The following is a 22,748-nucleotide window of genomic DNA, read 5'->3' on the forward strand; positions in this document are numbered from 1 at the left end:
TCTGCCCCCACCCCAGGCCTTCACCACCCTATTGTCTGTGTCCATGGATGATGCATAAATGCATACAAGTTCTTTGGTTGATCTCTTTCCACCCACTCAACCTCCCCTGCCTCTGTGCCCCCCGCTCTTCCCCCCCTTTAACTATTGTTATAAAGAATGCAATGACTGCTAGTACAGTTTGGTGCCATAGCCTTTAGTAGTTTTGTCTACTATTGCTTGTACATCATCAGTGCAAAAGGTAAGTCATATCTGAGTATTGTAATGAGAATAGTTTTGACCTCTTGGATCCCCTGAAAGGGTCTTAGGGAACCTCAGGTGTCCTACAGATCCCATTTTGAGAACTGCTGTTACATATACTAGCATATAAGCTCCTTGAGGGCAAGGTTGTTGTTGTTTTTTTAAATCTCTTGCTCACTGATGGATCCCTTATAGCTAGGCCTGCTTTCATCCTGGGATGTTTTACCTATCTCTAGTGTTACATTCCTTATTTTTTGAATCTGGCTTGTCTTTGTTGTTTTGGTGGAGTGAGAGGTATAATTTTGGGGCTGCATATCTGAAAATGTCTTTATTCTGATCTTTTATTAGATCAATGATTAGTCTGGATATAGATTCTATGTTGAAAAGCATTTTCATTTAGAATTTTGCAGACAAGTCTCCATTGTTTTCTATATATTGCAGTTTAGAAGTCCTGTTCCTTTTATTATGATTTCTCCATTTTTTTTTTCTCTGTAGAAATTTCTGGGGTCTTCTGTATATTCCTAGTGTCTGAATTTTTATGAGAAATGTCTGGTTTATGTTATTTAAAATTAATTGTTCCAGGGACTTTTTACCTCCTATTTTTAACCTTTTTCTTACTACTTTTTGTGAGTCATTTGAACTAATCTTCTAATTTTATTGTATTTTTTTTTTTACAAGTTATCATTTTTTAAAATTTCAAGCTTTTTCCCCTGTTCTATGGATGTTCCTCCTATTTTTGTTTGCTGGATCATTTTCTCATATGTTTCTGAGGGAATTAATTGTGATATTTTCCTTTAATTTTCTTCTGCATGTTCCTGGTTTACTAGGAGTTGTTTTTTCCTTTCTGTCTCTTATAATGAAGGCTTTCATCACATGATTGGTTATGCATCCCTCCCCCCCTTTTAATAATCTCTAAAAAGTTAACAAAAATTGGCCGGGACCGGTTTAGCTCAATGGATAGAGCGTCGGCTTGGGGACTGAAGGGACCCGGGTTCGATTCCGGTCAAGGGCATGTACCTTGGTTGCGGGCATATCCCCAGTAGGGGGTGTGCAAGAGGCAACTGATCGATGACTCTCTCTCATCGATGTTTCTAACTCTCTATCTCTCTCCCTTCCTCTCTGTATAAAATCAATAAAATATATTTAAAAAAAAAATAAAAATAAAAATAAAAAGTTAACAAAAATTGTTTACTGAAAAATGTTTAAGGCTTGGGCTCATTAACTGGCGGGTTTGGTTATAGGTAATTGGGTAAGAGCCTGGCCATTTTTTGGGGGGCGGGTGGGCATACCTTCAGATACTTACTGTATATCTTTTTCAGCTACTGTTCAGTTTTTGCATAGATGAATCCTTTGTCAGAACTATCTTGGATCCAACTAATGGCACAGTATTTACCATTAGTTGTAGATGTAATTCCTTTCACTTTTAGTTTAGCATCTCTCTGCTCTCATTTACTGTGCCCCTGGATCTGGTGCTGTATTGTTTTGACATTTTTACTAAGACAAGAGGAGAAACAGTCCATACATGGAAGACGCTGTCAACGCCTTGCCATGCTAGCAGTCAACAGCTGTGCGTCGCTGCAGGTTTCCCAGGACAAAACCAGAGACAGTCGGACCTGCATCGCCACCATTTGTCCACCATCCAGATATCATTGCTGACAAGTACACATGAAGAACTGTTGGACATTGAAACTTGGACTCAGACCTTTTGGACATTGAAACTGAGACTCAAACATTTTTTGTTTTCATGTTTATTTCTGGTCTGTAAATGCAAGATTTTTTAATTTGGGAGTCCACCTCTAGGACTGTTCTGGCCTTTTGCCATCCCTTTTTATTGAGGCTATGGGAAACACCCATATTCTTTTGGCAGGAATTCCAATAATAGACAATCAGCAAGAACTTACATATGATTAACAGGTTAAAGTTGCTTCAATTACCACTGTCTCAACTAAACAATGAGTTGATAGCTCCTACCATTCAGAGCCATTAAGGTTGGGATTCCCTTTTGGGTTCCCTTTTCACTTTTAACTACCAGTGACAATGTTCGATTTCTGTCAGAATCACTCCTGGGATTGGGGAAGAGTAGTCACCTACCTACCTGTCTGGGTTGCATGGGAGATTACTGCTTTTATAGACTTCTATCCAGTTTCCTTGTTTTTTTAGTTCCATGCATCTGTGTGTCCACTGTGGTAAGTGGTATCTTAAATTCCTATCCTTTCTGATTTTTGCTATGTAAATTGGCTTTTCTCATGTTGAAATTCTCTATAGTTGCTGGTATTTGGCTCTCATAGCCCCAAATCCTCCATATGTTTTTCATTTGCTAAAAATTTGTTGATGTATCTTGTTTACTGTTCCTGCTGTCTTCTAGTCTGTATATCCTTGTGAATTTATATTTTTTATCTTTATATTCTTATGTAAAAAAAAATTAGTATTTTTTAACAAGATAATAAGAGCATAAAAGTTCATGTTAAATGATTATTTGTGGTACAGAACATTTTTAACTGCTTAAAAATGTAAACAAGAATGGAAGAAAAAGCCAGGAAATAAGAAAATTTAAGTGATCATTATCACTCAGTTACGTATAAATTCCTTAATGGAAATATTATACATACACACATCGTCACGCACACCCACCTGGTTAGATATAATTGATACATAGATTATACATATATTATTCACACATACATTTAAGCATGTATATCTGTACGTATATAATGTGTATCTGTGTAATTTTATATCATAGTATTTGGAAAGGATCGTGTGCTCTTTTGTCCAGCGCAGTTTCGTTTTTCAACGAGAAAGCCTGCTTAGATACGTTACTGATTTTGCTGAAAGTTACAAAATCAACTCTTCCCAGTGTTTTGTTGAACAATAAAATGTTAGAAATGTGAACATCTTAGAGTTTCAGAACTATATTTACTACTATTTCTGGCTGTAGGTAAATAGCATAAAGTTTTAAATCAAATCGTAACAGCAGTTTTCAACTGGAACCAGGGAGGGGAAAGTTCACCTGACAGTTCTGAAAACACAGCTGTAATTTAACAAACGGCTTTGTTTTTAGTGATGATTTTTACCTTACTTTGAATACATATTAAAGGAAAGTGTGAGACGTTTGCTTATCTGATCCATTAACCACTTGTCTTACCATTACATATCATGGATCTTGCTGGATAGCTAACAACCATGTCAGTAACAAAAATAAGGTTGCATATGAGAACCTAAAGGCTAACTTTAAAGTAAGAAGAGTAAGTTCCTTATTAGCTAAGGAAATTCCTAAATGTTAGTTGCAAAACCGTAAAAATCCTAGTAGAAGACACACACAGTAAAATCTCAGACATCTCACATAGCAATATTTTAGCCAATATGTCTCCCAGGGCCTTGGTCTGCAAACTGTGGCTTGCGAGCCACATGCAGCTCTTTGGCCCCTTGAGTGTGGCTCTTCCACAAAACACCACGGTCTGGACGAGTCTATTTTGAAGAAGTGGTGTTAGAAGAAGTTTAAGTTTAAAAAATTTGGCTCTCAAAAGAAATTTTAATCGTTGTACTGTTGCTATTTGGCTCTGTTGACTAATGAGTTTGCTGACCACTGTTAGGGCAAGGAAAGCAAAAATAAGTGGGATTACATCAAACTAAAAATCTTCTTCACAGCAAAAGAAACGAACAAAATGAAAAGGGAACCTACTCTATGGGAGAACACGTTCCCCCATGATAAGGGATTAATTTCCAAAATATATAAAGAACTTATACAACTTAACACCAGGAAGGTAAACAATCCAATTTAAAAAATGGGTAAAGGACTGGAATAGACACTTTTCTAAAGAGGACATACAGATGGCCAGTAGACATGAAAAAATGCTCATGTCTCGAACCATCAGAGAGTTGCAAATTAAAACCACAATGAAATACCACCTCACACCTGCCAGAATGGCTACCTTCAGTAAATCAACAAACAAGTGCTGAGAGGTGTGGAGTAAAGGGAACCCTAGTGCATTGTTGGTAGGAATGCAGCCATTGTGGAAAACAGTATGGAGTTTCCCCAAAAAGTTGAAAATGGAACTGCTTTTCAACCTAGTGATCCCACTTCTGGGAATATATTCTGATAATTCCCAACACCATTGGTAGATGAGTGGATAAAAAAAGCTATGGTACATTTACACAATGGAGTACTACGAGGTTATAAAAAGAAAGGATCTCTTCCCTTTTATGACAGCGTGGAGATTATTATCTAAGCAAAATGAGCCAGTCAGAGAAAGGCACTCATCATGTGATCTCACTTGTACAATCCAATGAACAAAATAAACTGACAAACAAAATAGAACCAGAGACATGGATACTTGGTACAGACTGACAGATGTCAGAGGGCAGATGCATGGGGGTAGATAAGGTGAAAGAAGGTGAAGAGAGTAGCCAAAGAACATGTATGTGTAGCCCATGGTCATTGTCATAGGGAGGGGAGGGCAGAGTCTGGGGGGAAAAGCAAAGGGAATGTAAATGAGGGACATCTATAATAAAGTCAACAATAAAAATATAATTTGAAAAATAACTTTAACTTCTAGTTTTGTATATTTTTTCTTTTGTATACTAAATGTAAAAACATTACCATAGCCAAATAGAAAATATTTTTAAAAAGAAAAGAACGTTATCCAGTTTTACCACTTAAATATTACCATTTTTTAATTTTTGCTCTTATTCATGTGTACATATTTTTAAAAATTGTATTTTCTATAGAGACAGTTTTAATAATGGTATAATGGATATCTTTGTGGCTATATTTTTTTTTAAAGAAAATTTTCAGATATATTCTTAGAAGTAGAATTGCTTTGTGGAAAAAAAAAACCCAGCATTTTTTATGACTCTTTATTTAAATTGTTAATTGCTTTTAGGAAGGAATATACCACCACTTTACTAGCAGTGTGAAGATTTGATTGACTTCACAATAACCTCATTAACTTTGTTACTTAAGTAAACATTTCCTCTCACAAATTTTACAAGTGAAATGTGATAGTATATTATTTCACTTTGTACTCTAATGACTTTTATCCATTTAAAAATGTAGAATTTTCAATTAGAAAAAGTAATTCTAAAAGATAGTAAAATATGTTTTATCCGTAGGGAGTGTGAAAATGAAGGATTAGGTAGTTGATCCCTAAACCAAATATTATGTAATTAATCATAGCTGCAACTTAAAATATAAGAAAATTGCTATAATGAGCTGTCTTCAGATTGACTCTTTTGAGAGACATTTGGAAAAATTTGGGATAAAGTTAAGTTGTTCATAAATTATAAAAACAGTTACTAAATTATAAAACCAGAAGACTATATTAAGAGATGTTTTTTATATTCTTGTCAAGAAGCCAGGTACATTTAAGTTTTTACTTGAAGACTAAAAATTTTTGCAAAGTTTAAAAAAAATTGCTATATTAAATTTCATCCATAGTGCCATATGTTGGTAATAATTTTCTTTGAATTTAAACTTGTAGAAATGGGCCGCCGTTCATCAGATACTGAAGAAGAAAGCAGAAGCAAAAGAAAAAAGAAACATCGTAGACGGTCATCTTCAAGTAGTTCTTCAGATAGTAGAACATATAGTCGAAGAAAAGGTGGAAGGAAATCAAGGTCAAAGTCAAGATCTTGGTCCAGAGATCTTCAGCCTCGCTCACATTCGTATGATAGAAGGTGATTCCCATAATTTTTACCTACGTAGTAATGAGACTACATTCTTTCAAGTTCTCATATTTTTGTATATTTAATTTTTCTGGGTAAGACATTTTTATTTTAGTAGTTATTCTATCTACTAATAGAGAAATATGCAGATTGACCATCATTCCAAAACACAAAATCAAGATAGCTGCCCCCATGTGGTCAAAGATCCTGCCCCCATGTGGACACAAGATGGCTACCACAAGATGGCTAGGAGGGGAGGGCAGTTGGGAGGCAACAGGCCTGCAAGGGAGGGCAGTTGGGGGTGATCAACCTTGCAGAGGAGGGCAGTTAGGGATGACCAGGCCAGCAGAGGAGGAAAGTTGGGGACAAACAGGCTGGCAGGGGAGAAGTTAGGCATCAATCAGGCTGGCATGGGAGTGGTTAGGGGGCCATCAGGCTGGTAGGCAGAAGCAGTTAGGGGCAATCAGAAAGGCAGGCAGGCGAGCAGTTGGGAGCTAGCAGTCCTGGATTGTGAGAGGGATGTCGGGCCTAAATAGGCAGTCGGACATCCCTCAAGGGGTCCCAGATTGGAGGGGGTATAGGCTAGGCTGAGGGACACCACCACCCTCCTACCCCCTCCCGAGCATGAATTTCGTGCACTGGGCCTCTAGTATACTATACTATACTATACTATACTATACTATACTATACTATACTATACTATACTATACTGTACTGTACTGTACTGTACTATACTGTACTATACTGTACTATACTGTACTATACTGTATTATACTATACTATACTATACTATAATATACTAGTTATGAGGTTAAGTCCCAAACCGGAGGTGTTTTGTTATGTTTTTTCAGGTCCATCCCATGGGTTCAGTCTTTCTCCTTAGTCTATTCTTTGTAGACAAGTAGACATAAACTAGCATAATTCTCATACTACGTTATCTAATAAAATTTGGAAGGATTGTATATTACTTAACACCTCCAAGGTCTTAATTTGTAGCTAATTCAATCACTAAATTATGAAATCAGTCATCTGACTGTTCAAGAGCAATAACATTTTATCTCTTTTTGCTTTTAGGAAGGTGTAAGGCAGTAAAAAAGAGACAATTCTTTAGAATCTAGGTGATTTCTCCTTAATGCTCATACAAAATTTTTTTTACAGCACTGATACCTGATTGTATTTTATTTCAGACGGAGACATCGATCAAGCAGCAGCTCTTCTCATGGCTCCAGAAGGAAACGAAGTCGAAGTCGTTCCAGGGACTGGGGGAAGTCCTACAGAGTTCAGAGGTCTCGGTCGAAAAGCAGAACAAGAAGGTGTGCCATATCAGATATTTACTGCTCTGTAACACATTATCTCCACAGTTAGTGATCTAAAGCAACAATCGTTTATTTTCTCATGATTTTACAATTTTGACCTGAGCTCAGCTGGCAGTTTTTCTGCGAGTGTCATCTGGGTCACTTCTGTGGTTGTAGTTTTCTGATAGCTTCACTGGAGCTACATGGTCCAATGTGACCTCAGCTTAGGCATTTGGTATTGGCTTTTGGCTATTGGCTAGCGTGCTTTAGTTCTCCTGTGGATGGTTTCTCATCCTCCAATAGGCTAGGCTGGGCTTTGTCACATGACGGGGAAAGTATTTCAAGAGGGTAAGAGCAGAAGACACAAGATCTCTTAAGGTCTAGCCTCAGAAATAACCTAATGTGATTTGAAGTAAGTGTTTATGTCCCGCCCCCCAGCCACTCTCTCCCACCCAATTCATATCTTGTGTCCCCAATCCCCAATATTACTGAATCAGGGTCTTTATGGAGATAACTATGATTAAATGAGGTCATAAGGGTAGAGCCCTAATCCATTAGGGCCGGTGGCCTTACAAGAAGAGGGAGATCGTTCTCTTTCTTTGAGTGTGAACTCAGAGGAAAAGCCACAAGGTGACAACGAAAAGTCAGCCATCTACAAGCCAGGAAGAGCCTTTACCAGAAAGCAGATCAGCTCAGTATCTTGATCTTGGACTTGGAGCCCACAGAACTATGAGAAATAAATTTATGTTGTTTAAGCTGCTCAATTTGTGGTATTTTGTTGTAGCAGCCCGAGCTGATTAATATAAGTTGTCACTCCATCTATGTTTTGTTGCCTTGCTCAGGGGCCAGTAATACAGAGAATGGCCTATCTGGGAAGAGTTGTACATGTTGGGCAATGGTTGAAAATATGGTTGAATAGGATGGGGTCCATGGTATTGAGGGACTTAATAAAAGTAGGTGTTTAGAACTTCTTGAAAGTTTTTGAGCAGAAGAGTGTTAGTATCAAAACAGGAATTTAGTAAGATCAGCTTCTTTTTTCTGTTTAGTTCTACTATTAGGTTCTAGCTGTGGGGGTTTATTAGCAGCCTGATTTTGTTATCTAGGCATAAAATTTTATAAATTTCTATGAATCTGAAGTTGGATAATGGGAATCAAGTCCAGATGTTTAGCTTTTTTGACCTTGTAGTGTTTTGATTTAGTTTCCTCTTTTTAGTACACACTCTGTATTTGGACTTAGTCTCCTCTTTAGTCCACACGCCATGAATAAGCTTCTCTGTATTGTATGCCTTTGTACTCTATACATATTCTGGGGTTGCTAGCTTTGTTGTTTTGAGCATGCTTTCTTTCAGTTTCTTGCAACCTTTAATTCTCTTTTTCCTTAAATCCTTTTCTGATGTTTATCTTTGCACTCCGAAGTCAAATTTAATCCATTCTTTCTCTTACCCATTACACATGGTTCCTGATATGTAATAGTTATACTATGAATATTATGTCTTTGTAATATTCATATATTATACACTCTTACAGGGAGAATCTTTTGGTATGTAACACAATGCCTTGCTTAGTAAACATGTTTTGACTGGGTCATTAACTGGGAAAATGAACTTAGGTAGAGAGTTGTTTTATTAGTAAGGAAAAGTTTTATTATTTATTGATTTGTAGAAGGAAAGCTTTATTTTAGATGTATTGATTTGTCTAAAAGCAGGCTGATTACCAGAAAACAAGGTCAGTTGAAATCTCCTATCAGTGGAAATAGAAATAGTAATCCATGCTTTTTTATGTCTTTTTTCAGGTTATAGACTATTTTCACACACCCTGAATCAGTCAACCAGAGTTTGATTAGGGAAACAGAAGGCAATGAATTCCAAGCAATGGGGTTTTAATATAGGGAATTAAAGGCCTATGCAACATTTAAAAGGGCTCAGGGAGTTAGGGAAGCTGTCACTGATTAATTCATCCAGAAGTATCAAAGCTGGCTGTTTTCTCAGAAGTCACTGGAAATCTTAATAACTTTCTAGGTTTGTAGCAACAGAATGGGTGGTTTTCAAGAAACTACCTGGAAGCTGCTTCTCTGTCCAGCTTTGTACCTACCACTACCTCCAGAGGGAAATCTGGAAATGTTAATTTCTTTTCCTTTGCAATGCAAGGAAGAACTTAAAAGTAATGGCAGTAATGTGTAGTCAACAGGACACATGTTTAGCAATCTGTGTTTTATAACTATGTCAGGCTCTCTATTATGTTCCATTTGTCTCTGTGTCTGCCAGCATTATATAGTTTTGATTACTGTAGCTTTGTAATATATATATTGAAATCAGGAATGTGAGGCCTCTAGCTTTGTTCTTTCTCAAGATTGCTTTTGTGTATTTAACAATTCTTAAATTCAAGGGATGAATCCAATTTGGTTATGGTATATAATTGTTTTAATGTGCTGTTGAACTTAGTTTGCTAGTATTTTGTTGAGGTTTTTATGTCAGTATTCATCATGGATATTGGTCTGTAGTTTTCTTATAATATTTTTGTCTGGCTTTGGTATCAGGGTAATAATGCTGGCTCATAAAATGAGTTTGGATGTGCTCCCTTCTCTTCAATTTTTGGAAGAGTTTGAGAGAAATTTGCCTTAAATAAGAATTTATTTAAATGTTTGGTAGAAATTCTCCAGTGAAGCCATGTAGTTATGGGCTTTTATTTGCTGGGAGGTTTTTGATTTCTGATTCAATCTCCTTATTTGTTATAGCTCTGTTCATATTTTTGTTTCTTCATGATTTAGTCTCGGTAGGTTGTTTATATTTAGGAATTTATCCATTTCTATACGTTGTTTCTTAATCCTATTTATTATTTGGTTTCAATTTTAATGCTTTCTCTTTAATTCTGATTTTAGTTTTTGAATCTCCTTGTTTCTTCTTAGTTAATCTAATTAAGGGATCACCAATTTTGCTGATCATTTCACGAACAAATTCTTAGTTTTATTTATTTTTTAAAAATATTTTTTTCTATACCTTATTTTTCTGTACTATTTGTTCTTAATTCCTCCCTTCCTTCTGCTGATTTTTGGTGTAGTTTGTTCTTCCTTTACTAGTTCCTTGAGATGTAAAGCTAGGTTATTGATTTGAGATCTCTCATCTTTTTTAATGTAGGCATTTCCAGCTATTAGCTATCTTCTTAAAACTGCTTTTGTTGCAGCCCATAAGTTTTTGTATGTTATGATTTCATTTTCATTTGTCTCAAGATATTTTCTAATTTCCCTTGTGATTCCTTTGTTGAGTCATTGATTTTTCAACAATAAGTTGTTTAATTTCCACTTATTTATGGATTTCCCAGTATTTCTGCTGCTATTGATTTCTAGTTTCATTCCATTGTGGTCAGCAAAGATAGTTTGTAAGATTTCAATCTTCTTAAATTAGTTTATGTGTGCCATGAGATGAAAAGATTGAAAATCTCTGGTTTAGACAAATGTATAATGACATGTATCCATCCATATAGGTTCATACAGAGTAGTTTCAGTGCCCTAAAAATACTCTGTACTCTGCCTGTTTCACCCCATCTCCCTAACGTGTGACAACCACTGATCTTTTTACTGTCTCTATCTATAGTTTGTCTTTTCCAGACTGTTATATGGTTGGAATCATACAGTATTTAGCCTTTTCAGATTGGCTTCTTTTACTTAGTAATATGTATTTTGGTTTCTTCCATGGCTTTGATAGCTCATTTTTTTTTTTAGTACTATATAGGTTTCCTCACTATCCAAAAGTAGAATATCCCTATGAAACATTTCTTAATAGTGCAAAGGGCAATGTGTATCCCCAGGTTTCTGAAAGTTTGAGTTATGCCACTTTGCTTTTATAAAGATATATATTGGTACTTGTTTTTGCAAACCAAAATAAATCTGATGAAATTTCTTCTTTTTTATTTTTTATTTTATCCTCACCCGAGGATATATTTTTTCATTGATTCTAAGAGAGAGGAAGATAGAGGGAGGAAGGAAGGGAGGGAGAAAGAGAGAGAAAGAAAAACATTGATTGATTGCCTCCCACATGCGACCTGACTGGGAATCAAACCTGGAAACCTGAGTATGTGTCCTGACCAGGAATCGAACCCGAGATCCATGGGACAATGCTCCAACCAATTGAGCCTCACCAGCCAAGGCTAAAATTTCGACTTTTAGATAAAAGTCATTGTGTATTAATGTAGATCTTTGGTAAAAGTGAAATGGCATAACTTAAACTTTTAGAAAGTGGGGATTTTATCCATTCACCCGCTAAAGGACATCTTGGTCGCTTTCAGGTTTTGGCAATTTTGAATAAAGTTGCTATAAATCTCTATGTTTTATGTGAACATAAGTTTTTAACTTCTTTGGGTAAATATCAAAGAGTATGGTTGGTGAGTCATATGGTAAGAATATACTTAGTTTTGTGAAAAACTGCCAGACTGTTTTCCAAAGTGGCCATACCATTATGCTTTCCCACCCGCAATGAATGACAGGTTCTCACTAGCATTTGGTGTTGCCAGATTTTGGCCATTTTAATAGGTTTTTAGGTATCTTTTTATTTTAATTTGCATTTCTCTAATGACTTATGATGTGGAACATCTTTTCATTTACTTATGTGCCATTTGTGTATCTTCTTTGGTGAACTGTTTCATAAGTTCTTTGCCCCGTATTTTAATAGAGTTGCTTATTTTCTTATTGTTGAATTTTAGAAGTTCTTCGTATATTTTAAAAATGTGTCTTTTGCAAAGTTTCCCCCAGTTAATGGATTGTTTTCTTTTTGTGGACATTGTCTTTCGCAGAGTAGACTGTTTTTTTTTTTTTTTTGTTTTTTTTTAAATCAGACTGATATTTTTAAAGGAAAGTATGTGGCATTTTATAAACAACTTCAAAATTCTTAATGTCATTGAAGTATATTTTCATTGTTTTTAAAACTTTTTCCCCCCTTGTGATTAGGACTATAAAAATCTCTCTTTGCAACTTTCAAATAATGCAATATGGATTATTATCTACTAGAGGTCCCATGCACGAAATTCAGGCACTCAGGGAGGGAGGTTCCTTCAGCCCAGCCTGTGCCCTCTCTTAGTCCCAGAGACCTCAGGGGATGTCCGACTAACGGCAGACATTCTTAGTGCTGCCATGGAGGTGGAAGAGGCTCCCGCCACTGCTGCTGTGCTCTCCAGCCTTGAGCCTGGCTCAGGGCTTCTGGCTGAGCAGCCTTCCCCTCTGGGAGCGCACTGACCACCAAGGGGCAGCTCAGCATTGAGCATCTGCCCCCTGGTGGTCAGTGGGCATCATAGTGATCAGTCATTCCACTATTCAGTCAATTTTCTTCTTTTAAAAAAATATATATTTTATTGATTTCTTAAAGAGAGGAAGGGAGAGGGATAGAGAGTTAGAAACATTGATCAGCTGCCTCCTGCACACCACCTACTGGGGATGTGCCTGCAACCAAGGTACGTGCCCTTGACCGGAATCAAACTTGGGACCTTTCAGTCTGCAGGCTGACACTCTACCCACTGAGCCAAACTGGTTTCGGCTCAGTCAGTTTTCATATTAGCCTTTTATTATATAGGATAGTCACCATGCTGTACAATACATTCCCACAACTTAATTATTTTATAACTAGATGTTTATACTTTTAACCTTCTTCACCTATTTTTTAAAGAAGTTTTAAGTTTTAATGTACTGTAGCTTATTTATTATTTCTTTCATGGATTATTCATTTGGTGTTATGTCTAAAACATACCTGCCCTATCCAAGGTCATCTAGGTTTTTTCTTTTATTTTATAGGAGTTTTATAGTTTTGTGTTTTACACTTAGGTCTATAATCCATGTTGAGTTAATTTTTGTCAAGGGTCTAAGGTCAGTGTACAGGTTCATTTTTTTCTTGCATGTGGATATTCAGTTTTTCTAGCACCATTTGTTGAAAAAATTATCTTAGTTCCATTGTATTAATTTTGCCCCCAAATCAGCTAACTCTATTTATGTGGGTCTATTTCTGGGCTCTCTATTCTGTTCCATTGTATTAGTTCTTTTTCTAATACCATACTGTCTTTATTACTTACTGTAGCTTTATAGTAAGCCTCCAAGTTGAATAATATCAGTCTCCCAACTTTATTTTTCTTCTTTAATATTGTGTTGACTATTATTTTTTGCCTTTCCATATAAACTTTAGAATCAATTTGTTGATATTTATCAAATAACTTGCTAGGATTTTGATTGGGGTTATATTGACTCTATAGATCAATCTGAGAAGAATTGTCATCTGGCCAATATGGAGTCTTCATATCCATGCACATGGAACATATCTCTGCTATTTAATTCTGCTTTGATTTCATTGATCAGAGTTTAATAATTTTCTTCACATAGATATTGTATACTAGTATGTTTTGTTAGATTTATACCTAAGTACTTAATTTTTGGGGTGCTAATATAAATGATATTCTTTTAAATTCACCTGCCTATTTCTGCTATATAGGAGACTTTTAATTTTGTGATATTTTCATATTAAACAAAAACTTACAAGGGAAATATAAAGAATTCCTATATACACTTCACATATCTTAATTGTTGACATTTTGTTAATAGTTATAACTTTATATAATGTGTATGTATTGATATAGTTTTATAACTTTTAAGTGTCTTTTAAATTCTATAGCAGAATTAGAAGTGCTCTATCACTATTACAATATTAAAGTTTTTTTATTTGCTTATATGTTTAACTTTTACCAGTGAGCTTTATCCTATGTAATAAAAGGCTAATACACAAATCAACTGGATGGCAGAACAACTGGTCGCTATGACATACTGACCACCAGGGGGCAGATGCTCAACATAGGAGCTGCCACCTGGTAGTCCGTAAGCTCTCACAGGTGGAGTGCAGCTCAGCCAGAAGCCGCGCTCATGGCTGGCAAACAGCGGTGGTGGCGGGAGCCTCCCTGCCTCCCTGGCAGCACTAAGTATGTCTGACTGACAGCTTAGGCCCGCTCCCCGTGATGAGCAGACCTAAGCCATCAGTCGGACATCCCCCGAGGGCTCCTGGACTGCGAGAGGGCAGAGGCCAGCTGAGGAACCCCTTCCCCCCACATGTGCATGAATTCCATGCATCAGGCCTCTAGAAGTTTCATATGCTTTCATGTTTCTGTTCAGTGTCCTTTCATTTATTGATAAGTTACAGGCCTGCCCCGCCATTATTTGGATCTTCTTTATTTCTCCCAACAATATTTTTATTTAAAAATATATATTTTTATTGATTTCAGAGAGGAAGGAAGTGGGAAAGAGAGAGATAGAAACATCAATGATGTGAGAGAATCATTGATCAGCTGCCTCCTGTCTGCCTTGCCTGGGAATCAAACTGTGACCTCCTGGTTCATAGATTGAAGTTCAACCTCTGAGCCAAGCTGGCCGGGCCCCAACAATGTTTTGTAGGTTTCAATCTTCCACATCTTGTGTTAAATGTATTTTAATGCTTTTTATATTATTGATAAAGTAATTATTTCTAAAAAATTTATTTTCCAATAATTTGCTCTCAATATATTATATATAAATAAAATGGACTATATATTTTAAATGTATATTTTGCACAATGTATAATTTATATTTTTCTATATTTATTTAAAATCCTGTAACTTTGCTGCTCTTATTAATTCTAGTATTTTGAGTATACCTTATAATATTTCTGCAAGAGCAATCATATTACCTGAAAATTGAGAGCTTTACTTTTCTTTTTTAAACTATGTCATTTATTCAATTTTCTTGGCTTTTTGCATTGTATAGGACTTTCAGTTCAGTGTTGAAGAAAAGAGATGAGACTGGGCATCCTTGCCATTTTTCCTACCTTACAAAGAAAGTCTTTCAATTTCAGATTTGATGTTAGTTATAGGTTTTTTTGTGTCTCCCTTTTATAAAACTGAAGAAGAACCTTATATATTTCTTGTTTGCTGGTAGTTTTTTTTTTTGGGGGGGGGAAAGTGTGTTGATTTATGTCAAAATCATTTTTGCCACTTTTTATCTATTGAGATGATTATGGCTTATTTCTCGTACTTTCTCTTGTTGTTCTCATCTCTTATTTTTTCTGCCTTTGCTAGTCACTTCTATAGATTGAACATTTCATAATCAGCTTTATTATCTTCTTTTGCCTCACATGGAGCTAAGATAAAGTTATGTTCTATACCTTATCTAAATGACCCATTGGATGTAGCTGACACTGAGGATTTTTACAGATTTAGTATTGAGCTAGGCATTCCTAGACAACTATTTACTGGTATTATTGACTCTCTGGGCTCTTTGGCATGTATCTTTTTTCTTAATAGATATATATTTTGATTTTAATTCAAGAGTGAAATTGAAGACTTTTTGTATGATGTGTAGTAACTATTGACTTAGGTGATGTTTTAAAATTGTGCATCCTTTTACTACTTATGTATGAACATAACATTATCAGTAGGAACTTATAGTAATACTTTCTAATTTCAATTATTGATTTTAGATTTTTTTGAAATAATTATAAATATGATTACAAAATAGCAAGTATTATTTATCTCATTTATATAGCAATTATCACACATAGACTATTTTGCTATATTTTTCTAAACACAAGGAATGGAATTTGAAATCAGCCATTTCTTTTTAAAAAAATATATTTTATTGATTTTCTACAGAGAGGAAGGGAGAGGGAGAGAGAGTTAGAAACGTCGATGAGAGAGAAACATCGACCAGCCGCCTCTTGCACTCCCCCCATCGGGGATGTGCCTGCAACCAATGTACATGCCCCTGACCGGAATCGAACCTGGTCCGCAGACCGACGCTCTACCACTGAGCCAAACCGGTTTCGGCTGAAATCAACCATTTCTTTTTTCTTTTCTTTTTTTTCTTTTTTTTAAAATATTTTATTGATTTTGTACAGAGAGGAAGGGAGAGAGATAGAGAGCCAGAAACATCGATGAGAGAGAGAGTCATCGATCAGCTGCCTCTTGCACACCCCCTACCGGGGATATGCCCGCAACCAAGGTACATGCCCTTGACCAGAATCGAACCCGGGACCCTTCAGTCCCCAAGCCGACGCTCTATCCATTGAGCCAGACCGGTCTCGGCTGAAATCAACCATTTCTTAAATGAATAGTTTAAGTTTCTTTTTTCTTTTTTCCTTTTTTTAAATATATTTTATTGATTTTGTACAGAGAGGAAGGGAGAGAGAGAGAGAGTTAGAAACATCAATGAGAGTCATCCATCAGCTGCCTCTTGCACACCCCCTACTGGGGATATGCCTGCAACCAAGATACATGCCCTTGATCGGAATCGAACCCGGGACCCTTCAGTCCCCAAGCCGACGCTCTATCCATTTAGCCAAACTGGTTTCGGCAATAGTTTAAGTTTCATTACTTGTTTTTCTTTATGCTATAAATATGTCGATGTACATAGATATCGACAGACTTAGTTGATATAAATTTGAAGGAATTAATGAATTCTAATTTTTTTTCTCATTACATAAAGGGTAATGTTTTAATTGCCCCATCTCTTGTGATTTCTTTTCCCTTCAATGCTATATAGGTTTCTACTCAAGAAGCATTTAGACTATGATAAGACAAATATACCACATGTATGTGTGTGCATACACTCACACACACTGTAACACTCATATGCATAGACAGAGGAGATGAACATTGAATAAGACAGTTTAAAGTTACCAATTGTATCCTGTGTTAGGGAAGAGAATAATTATTGATAATAGAGGAAAGTAGGGAAATTTTTTATTAAGATTGTGTTACTACAAGAAGAAAAAGTAGGAACTGTTTATTAATTGGAAAGACAGAGGAACATAATTTCTGAAAACCAATTTTTTTAGCAAGGTAGTGTATTGAAAATACTTTTGTACACTATAAAGGCCAATAAAATGTTAAGGTTTTAAAAAACATTGTTATTATTAGTTCTTCATACTACATACTACAATATACTTGTGAGTTTGCTTCTATTTTATCCTATTTTACTAGTTTAACAGACAAAAGAATGATGATTTTCTACAGGCCCTAACTCTATTTAAAGAACAAAGGACAGCATTTAAAAAAATATATTTGTTTTATTGCTTTTTCACAGAGAGGAAGGAAGAGGGATAGAGAGTTAGAAACAACGATGAGAGAGAAACATTGATCAACTGCCTCCTGCACACCCCCTACTGAGGATGTGCCCACAACCAAGGTACATGCCCTTGACCGGAATTGAACCTGGGATCCTTGAGTCCGTAGTAGGCCAATGCTATACCCACTGGTTCAGGCCAAAGGACAGCATTTCTGATGTTCAGTTTTTCTGCTGTCCTTTTCTAACTAGTAAAGAGAAAGATTGTACTTTATTTTAATAATGTAGGATTTCTTCAAGTTGATGTTGCTTTTTTTTAATTTAAAAGTTAGATAAACTTCTTTAAAACTGTAAGGTTATTACTCCATATAAAAGTAATCAAAAAATGATCCTTGTTCACATAATAAAATTTAAGAAGTAATAATCAGAACCACAATTCTTTATTGGGTGATCTATACTTTTTCTGACTTTGTAATGTTCACCTTCTCATGCACTATCTGCATTTTATAGCTCTGTTGAGATTTATAGATATATTTTAGTCAATGAATGAAATCAGTGCTACTTTAGAATTTATTTATTAATAATCTTTTGATTTGTCTATGAGCCAAAATAAATCATTGGTTGCTCCATTGGAAAACTATTGAATATTTAAGCCCAGTATGCTGAGGTTAGCCTACATCTTCACTTAAATATAGATTTTATACTGAGAGATTCTGTAGTTTTAAAGTGAGCAGAGGTTTGATTTCTGGAATATATGGATATCTAGAAAATAAAAGATGAGGTAAGATGAGAATCTGTTTATAGAAAACATGTGAGTTTTACATTTATTCTTATTTCCAGTTTGAAATTTGGTGAACATATTAAATATGCCTTTCATATACAAATATATTAAAAAACGAATTCATTGTTCAAAGTTTAAACTGCCCATGAAACAGTTATTGAACTTTAATTGGGAGGTACTTTAATAAAAAACATTTTAACATCTAATTATAAAAAGTATAGAAATGACCCAAATAGTTGAGTTTGTATTTTATCCTTTTATTAACCCATTGATTTTTATTTTGTCTTATACCTGAAAATAAGAACAAAATGTGTGCTTATAGAGCAATTATTTTACTGAGGACATATCTTAAAAGTCAAGAAGTAAAGCTGCTTGGTAATGCTATAAATTTAAAACTGTCCTACAGCAAGACAGTATGATGCAAATATGACTTAATAAGATCACAAACTGAATTTCAGTGAAACAACCAAGATTTACATTAAATTAGGAATTTTAAAACTGATTTAGTTTGTTTTACTGAGCATTTGCTTAATAACATTTTGCCTTCTTGCAATCTTTTTAAAGACAATAATTCGTCTGTGAAATGCAGGCACATCCTCAGTAGAAAAATTGAAAGCAACAGCTCACTTTCTGAAACCACACGTATAGCGATATAAAGAAATATTTCAGCTCTACACAATTTAATAAATCATCCCATTTCCTAATTTGATCATATTAGATGCTGATGTGGAAGAAGCATTTCAAATACCATCTCCTCATTAATATACATCAGTCTGGGGAATAGAATGGAATACTTATGCAGAGATGTCACAGTTACTGTTTCTTAGTTTACTAAGTGGAACAGGTTGATGTGATACTGGGTGCTATTTGTCAATGTCTTGTTAAAATGGTTTGGGTCGAGTTATGGAGTCCAGAAAGACGGCGGCTGATAAATCAAAAGTGGATTGAGTGGACAGGAGGCAGTGATTGATACTGTGACAGGATATGAAGAAAGGAACCTTGATACAAGCATGCATGATATTGAATATGAGAAGGAAAATGGCCCTGGAGTATGGATATTATTCAAGGAAATGAGAATAATAATAGCAGCCTGCAAATATTGCTGGCTGAAGATTAGGATAGTCCTTATTAGAGCATAATACTTAGAATGGTAAGGGTGGAATTATGTAAAAATTTGTGAAGGAAAATATTTTAACCTATGTCTGAAAATTCTTTAATGATTACTTACTGTTTAAGGTAGTTTTAGCCTCTTTTTCCCCAGACTAATTCCTAAAGCATTTGTTATAAGCATCCTAATTGCCAAAAAAAATAAAATATTTTTTTTCCTTTTAGACTATTTAAAGAACATTTACCTTCACATCTTGGTTTTATAGAATTATATATTCAGAGACTGAACTTGTATAAATGGTATTTTCTATGCATTGATGTTGACTTATAAAATTACATTGTTAACTTTAAGTGAAAAATCTGCATTGCATAGTTTTCAGTATGTTTCACGTTAGTCATTTTGAATGGCAAATGAAAGATCCCTGACAGATGAGCCATTTTACAAAGATCAAGGCTAAATGCTGAATATTTATTTATTTATTTATTTATTACTGAATTATCAGTGAAATATTAGTTGATATCAGGGAGTTCATGGAGGGAATCTTTTGATTAGTCCTACTTTTGCCCTTGACAGTGTATAAGTAGGAAGAACTTACTTTTTTGGGGGGGAGGTGCTCAAATATTTGGTTTATTTACTTATTTTTAAATTAAGTTTATTGGGGTGATATTGGTTGACATGATCATATAGGTGTGGGTTTCTGTGTTACCTGATCTATATATTGCACCATGTGCCCACCACCCAAAGTCAAATCTTCTTCTGTCATCTTATCTTAGGACCCCCTTCTCCCCTCACCTCTTTCCCTCTGGCAGCTACCACACTGCTGTTTGTGTTCATGAGTTTCAGTATTATATCCCATATATGAGTGAAATAATGTGGTTCTTAGCTTTTTCCTATTGACTTATTTCACTTAGCATAATATTCTCAAGGTCCATCCATGTTGTTGCAAATGGCAGTATTTTATTCTTTCTTATGGCTGAGTAGTATTTCATCGTGTATATGTACCACATCTTTATTCAGTCCTCTATTGTAGGACACTGGTTGTTTCCGTGTCTTGGCCACTGTGAATAATGCTGCAGTGAACATAGGGGTGCATATATCTTTTCAAATACATGATTTCGAGTTTTTCAGGAGAGGAATTATTGGGTCATATGGTAGCTGTATGCCTAATTTTTTTGAGGAATTGCCAGAGTGTTTTCCATACAGTCTACATTCCCGTCAGTATTGGGTAGTGAATGAGATACAGGAGGAACTTGCTTTTGCTTCCTCTCTGGAAGAGTTCTGTATCTAACACTGGCAGAATAAGAGGTTCCTTGGAAAGGTATTCAATTCACTCTTGATTGTACAGTATATGAGACACAGAGATGTGTAGTTATCAAATAATTATAATTCTAATATTTAATTCTTACGTACAATGTCTTTTTTTCCCTCTCTTAAGAACTTGTACTTTATGGCCTAATTTTTGTTAAATATGTAGACACTGGAGGCCTGGTGCATGAATTTTGTGCATGGGGGAGGGAGGTGAGGGTGGAGAAGGCCTGCACCCTTTCACAGTCTGGGAGCCCTCAGGAGATATCTGACTACATTTTTTAAAAAATCACCCTGTACTTAATTTTCTTACTAACTCCTCCTTTTAAACTCCCCTCACTCTCACATTCTGTTTCTTCTCTTTATTTAACTATTTCCTGGCCTTACCTCATTTTAGCATCCTTCTCTTTCCTGCTTTCTTTCCCTCCTTCCCTTTGAACCTTTCGCGGCCCCTCTCCCTTCTCTCCTCTCATTCCTTCCCCCTACCCACCCCTGTCCGTCTCCTTCTTACCCCCGCCCCCCCCCCATTCGCCTTTCCCTTGCGAGCCTGAACCCTGCCTCTCTCCCTCCTTCCCTATTATAACCTTCGCCCCCGCCCTGCACCCCCACTCCCCATGTTCACTGGTTTCTCTTTTAAATCTTCTCCTTTCCTCTCTGGGACCTGTTTCCAGCCCCGCCCGAGTGCACTTTGATATTAAAGCTTCTGTTGGGGGGGGGGGGGGGAGCGTTAACCCTCAACCCAAGGCCCAGCCCAGGCCAGGCCTTCCCTGGCCTCCCTGCCACCGTCCTCCCCCCATTCCCTGTCTGGGACACCTCAACTTCTAGTCAACAAAGTATACTTAATGCGCCACCAACCTAATCCCTTAGTGTCCAACTCCGCCCCAGCTAAGCTGCGCCTCCGCTCCCAGTGCAGGGCGCCCGGTCCAGCGAGGGTGGCCAAGGCCTGCGCAGCTCAGGTGCCTCTGTCCACTCCACCGTCCCAACAGCCCGTGCCAGGGGCCACTGCCCTCCTGTGTCTGAGCAGGGCTCCCTTCTCTACAGTGCCTATGCCTTGTCCCTTGCCAGGCACAGTTGCTCCACTCCCCTCCTCTCCCCCACGGTCGCCACCCCTTCCCTTGTGCAGCTCTGCATTTCCTTCCCTTTTCCATTCCTGCGTCTTTTTCTTGTTCCTTTTCTGTATTTCTTTTTCTCCTCTTGGCCTGTCCGCATGCAGGCTTGCTTCCCTCTCCCTCTCCTTTCTTATCCCCTCCTATCTCATCCTATCCTACCTACCCTGGGCCTCACAGCTGCCTGAGCAGGGGACGGGGACACAGTCTGCTGAATGGTCCTTAGTGATGGCATCCCAGACAATTTGCATATTCCTCTATTATTAGTATAGATTTGAAATGAGATATTGCTAACTGTTCAGGTAATTGAAACCTGTAGTGATGAATTCATTGATAATTTTTTTTCTAGTCCTTTATAAAAATTCTGGTAAATCTGTGTGGTATTCTGAGATTTCTCAAAACTCTTTTATTTTTGGGGTTTAATCACCTCAATATCTGACAAGCCAACATCATTGTGTCGGTTAAATAACATAGTATTAGAACTTAGTATAAATTATTAACTATGCTATTTAATGCCACTAATTGTTTTATGAAGGCCCGAATCTGACTGTAAATTTTTGAAGAGGAAAAATAGTTATTTCCAAATTATGGAATATAGTTTTCTGGAGTTTCACCTCTATTTCATATTTTATATGGCAGCCAATATGCAAATATGCTATTACTTCCCTTATTTCAGGGGTTTAGAATAAAATCCAGTGACACTCGGAAGTCCCTCTGTGATTTGGTTCTCCCTGCCTTTTTAATCATATCTTTCTAATCTCAGTCATACTTATAGTTTCTCTACAGTTCTTGTTTCTCTCTCAAGGCCCTTGAACATATGGTTGATTCTGCTTGAAATATTTTTTTCTCTCTCATCATCTCTTACTCATCTTAGAGGTCTTGACTTAAAGACATGTCCTTGGAGGCCTTCTCTGTTCACTCAGACATGGATGCACTCTCCCATCATACACAGTCTGCACAGCTCATAAACCTGGACTTTAGCTTGCTAAAGTTGATCTTAGTTATTGTTACAGAAACATGAGTATGCATTCAGTCTTATTAATTTTCAACTTATGGATCGAGCTTTAAGCTCAATAATAATTACTTCAAGCTTGAGTTTCATTTCTATCACTGAGAAACTAATTTGAAATTATAGGAAGTGACATTAATAACAAATTAGAAATAGCACAGAAAAAGTTCTGGATCAGCCTTTCTGAAT

The 22,748-nt window shown here is 36.3% G+C and overlaps 1 protein-coding gene across 3 annotated transcripts in view; it reads left to right on the top strand.

The window, feature by feature from the left end:
• RSRC1 (arginine and serine rich coiled-coil 1) overlaps positions 1-22,748 on the top strand; it is a 306,716-nt gene that overhangs the window by 10,850 nt on the left and 273,118 nt on the right. For all 3 annotated transcript variants that reach the window (XM_045583635.1, XM_045583636.1, XM_036445565.2), the window contains exons 2-3: positions 5,715-5,910; positions 7,086-7,211. In XM_045583635.1, the coding sequence (XP_045439591.1) occupies positions 5,717-5,910; positions 7,086-7,211 (320 nt within the window). In that variant the 5' untranslated portion in view covers positions 5,715-5,716. The remainder of the gene's footprint in view (positions 1-5,714; positions 5,911-7,085; positions 7,212-22,748) is intronic.

Source organism: Pipistrellus kuhlii, unplaced genomic scaffold (assembly GCF_014108245.1).
Source record: "Pipistrellus kuhlii isolate mPipKuh1 unplaced genomic scaffold, mPipKuh1.p scaffold_m20_p_2, whole genome shotgun sequence".
Taxonomy (NCBI): domain Eukaryota; kingdom Metazoa; phylum Chordata; class Mammalia; order Chiroptera; family Vespertilionidae; genus Pipistrellus; species Pipistrellus kuhlii.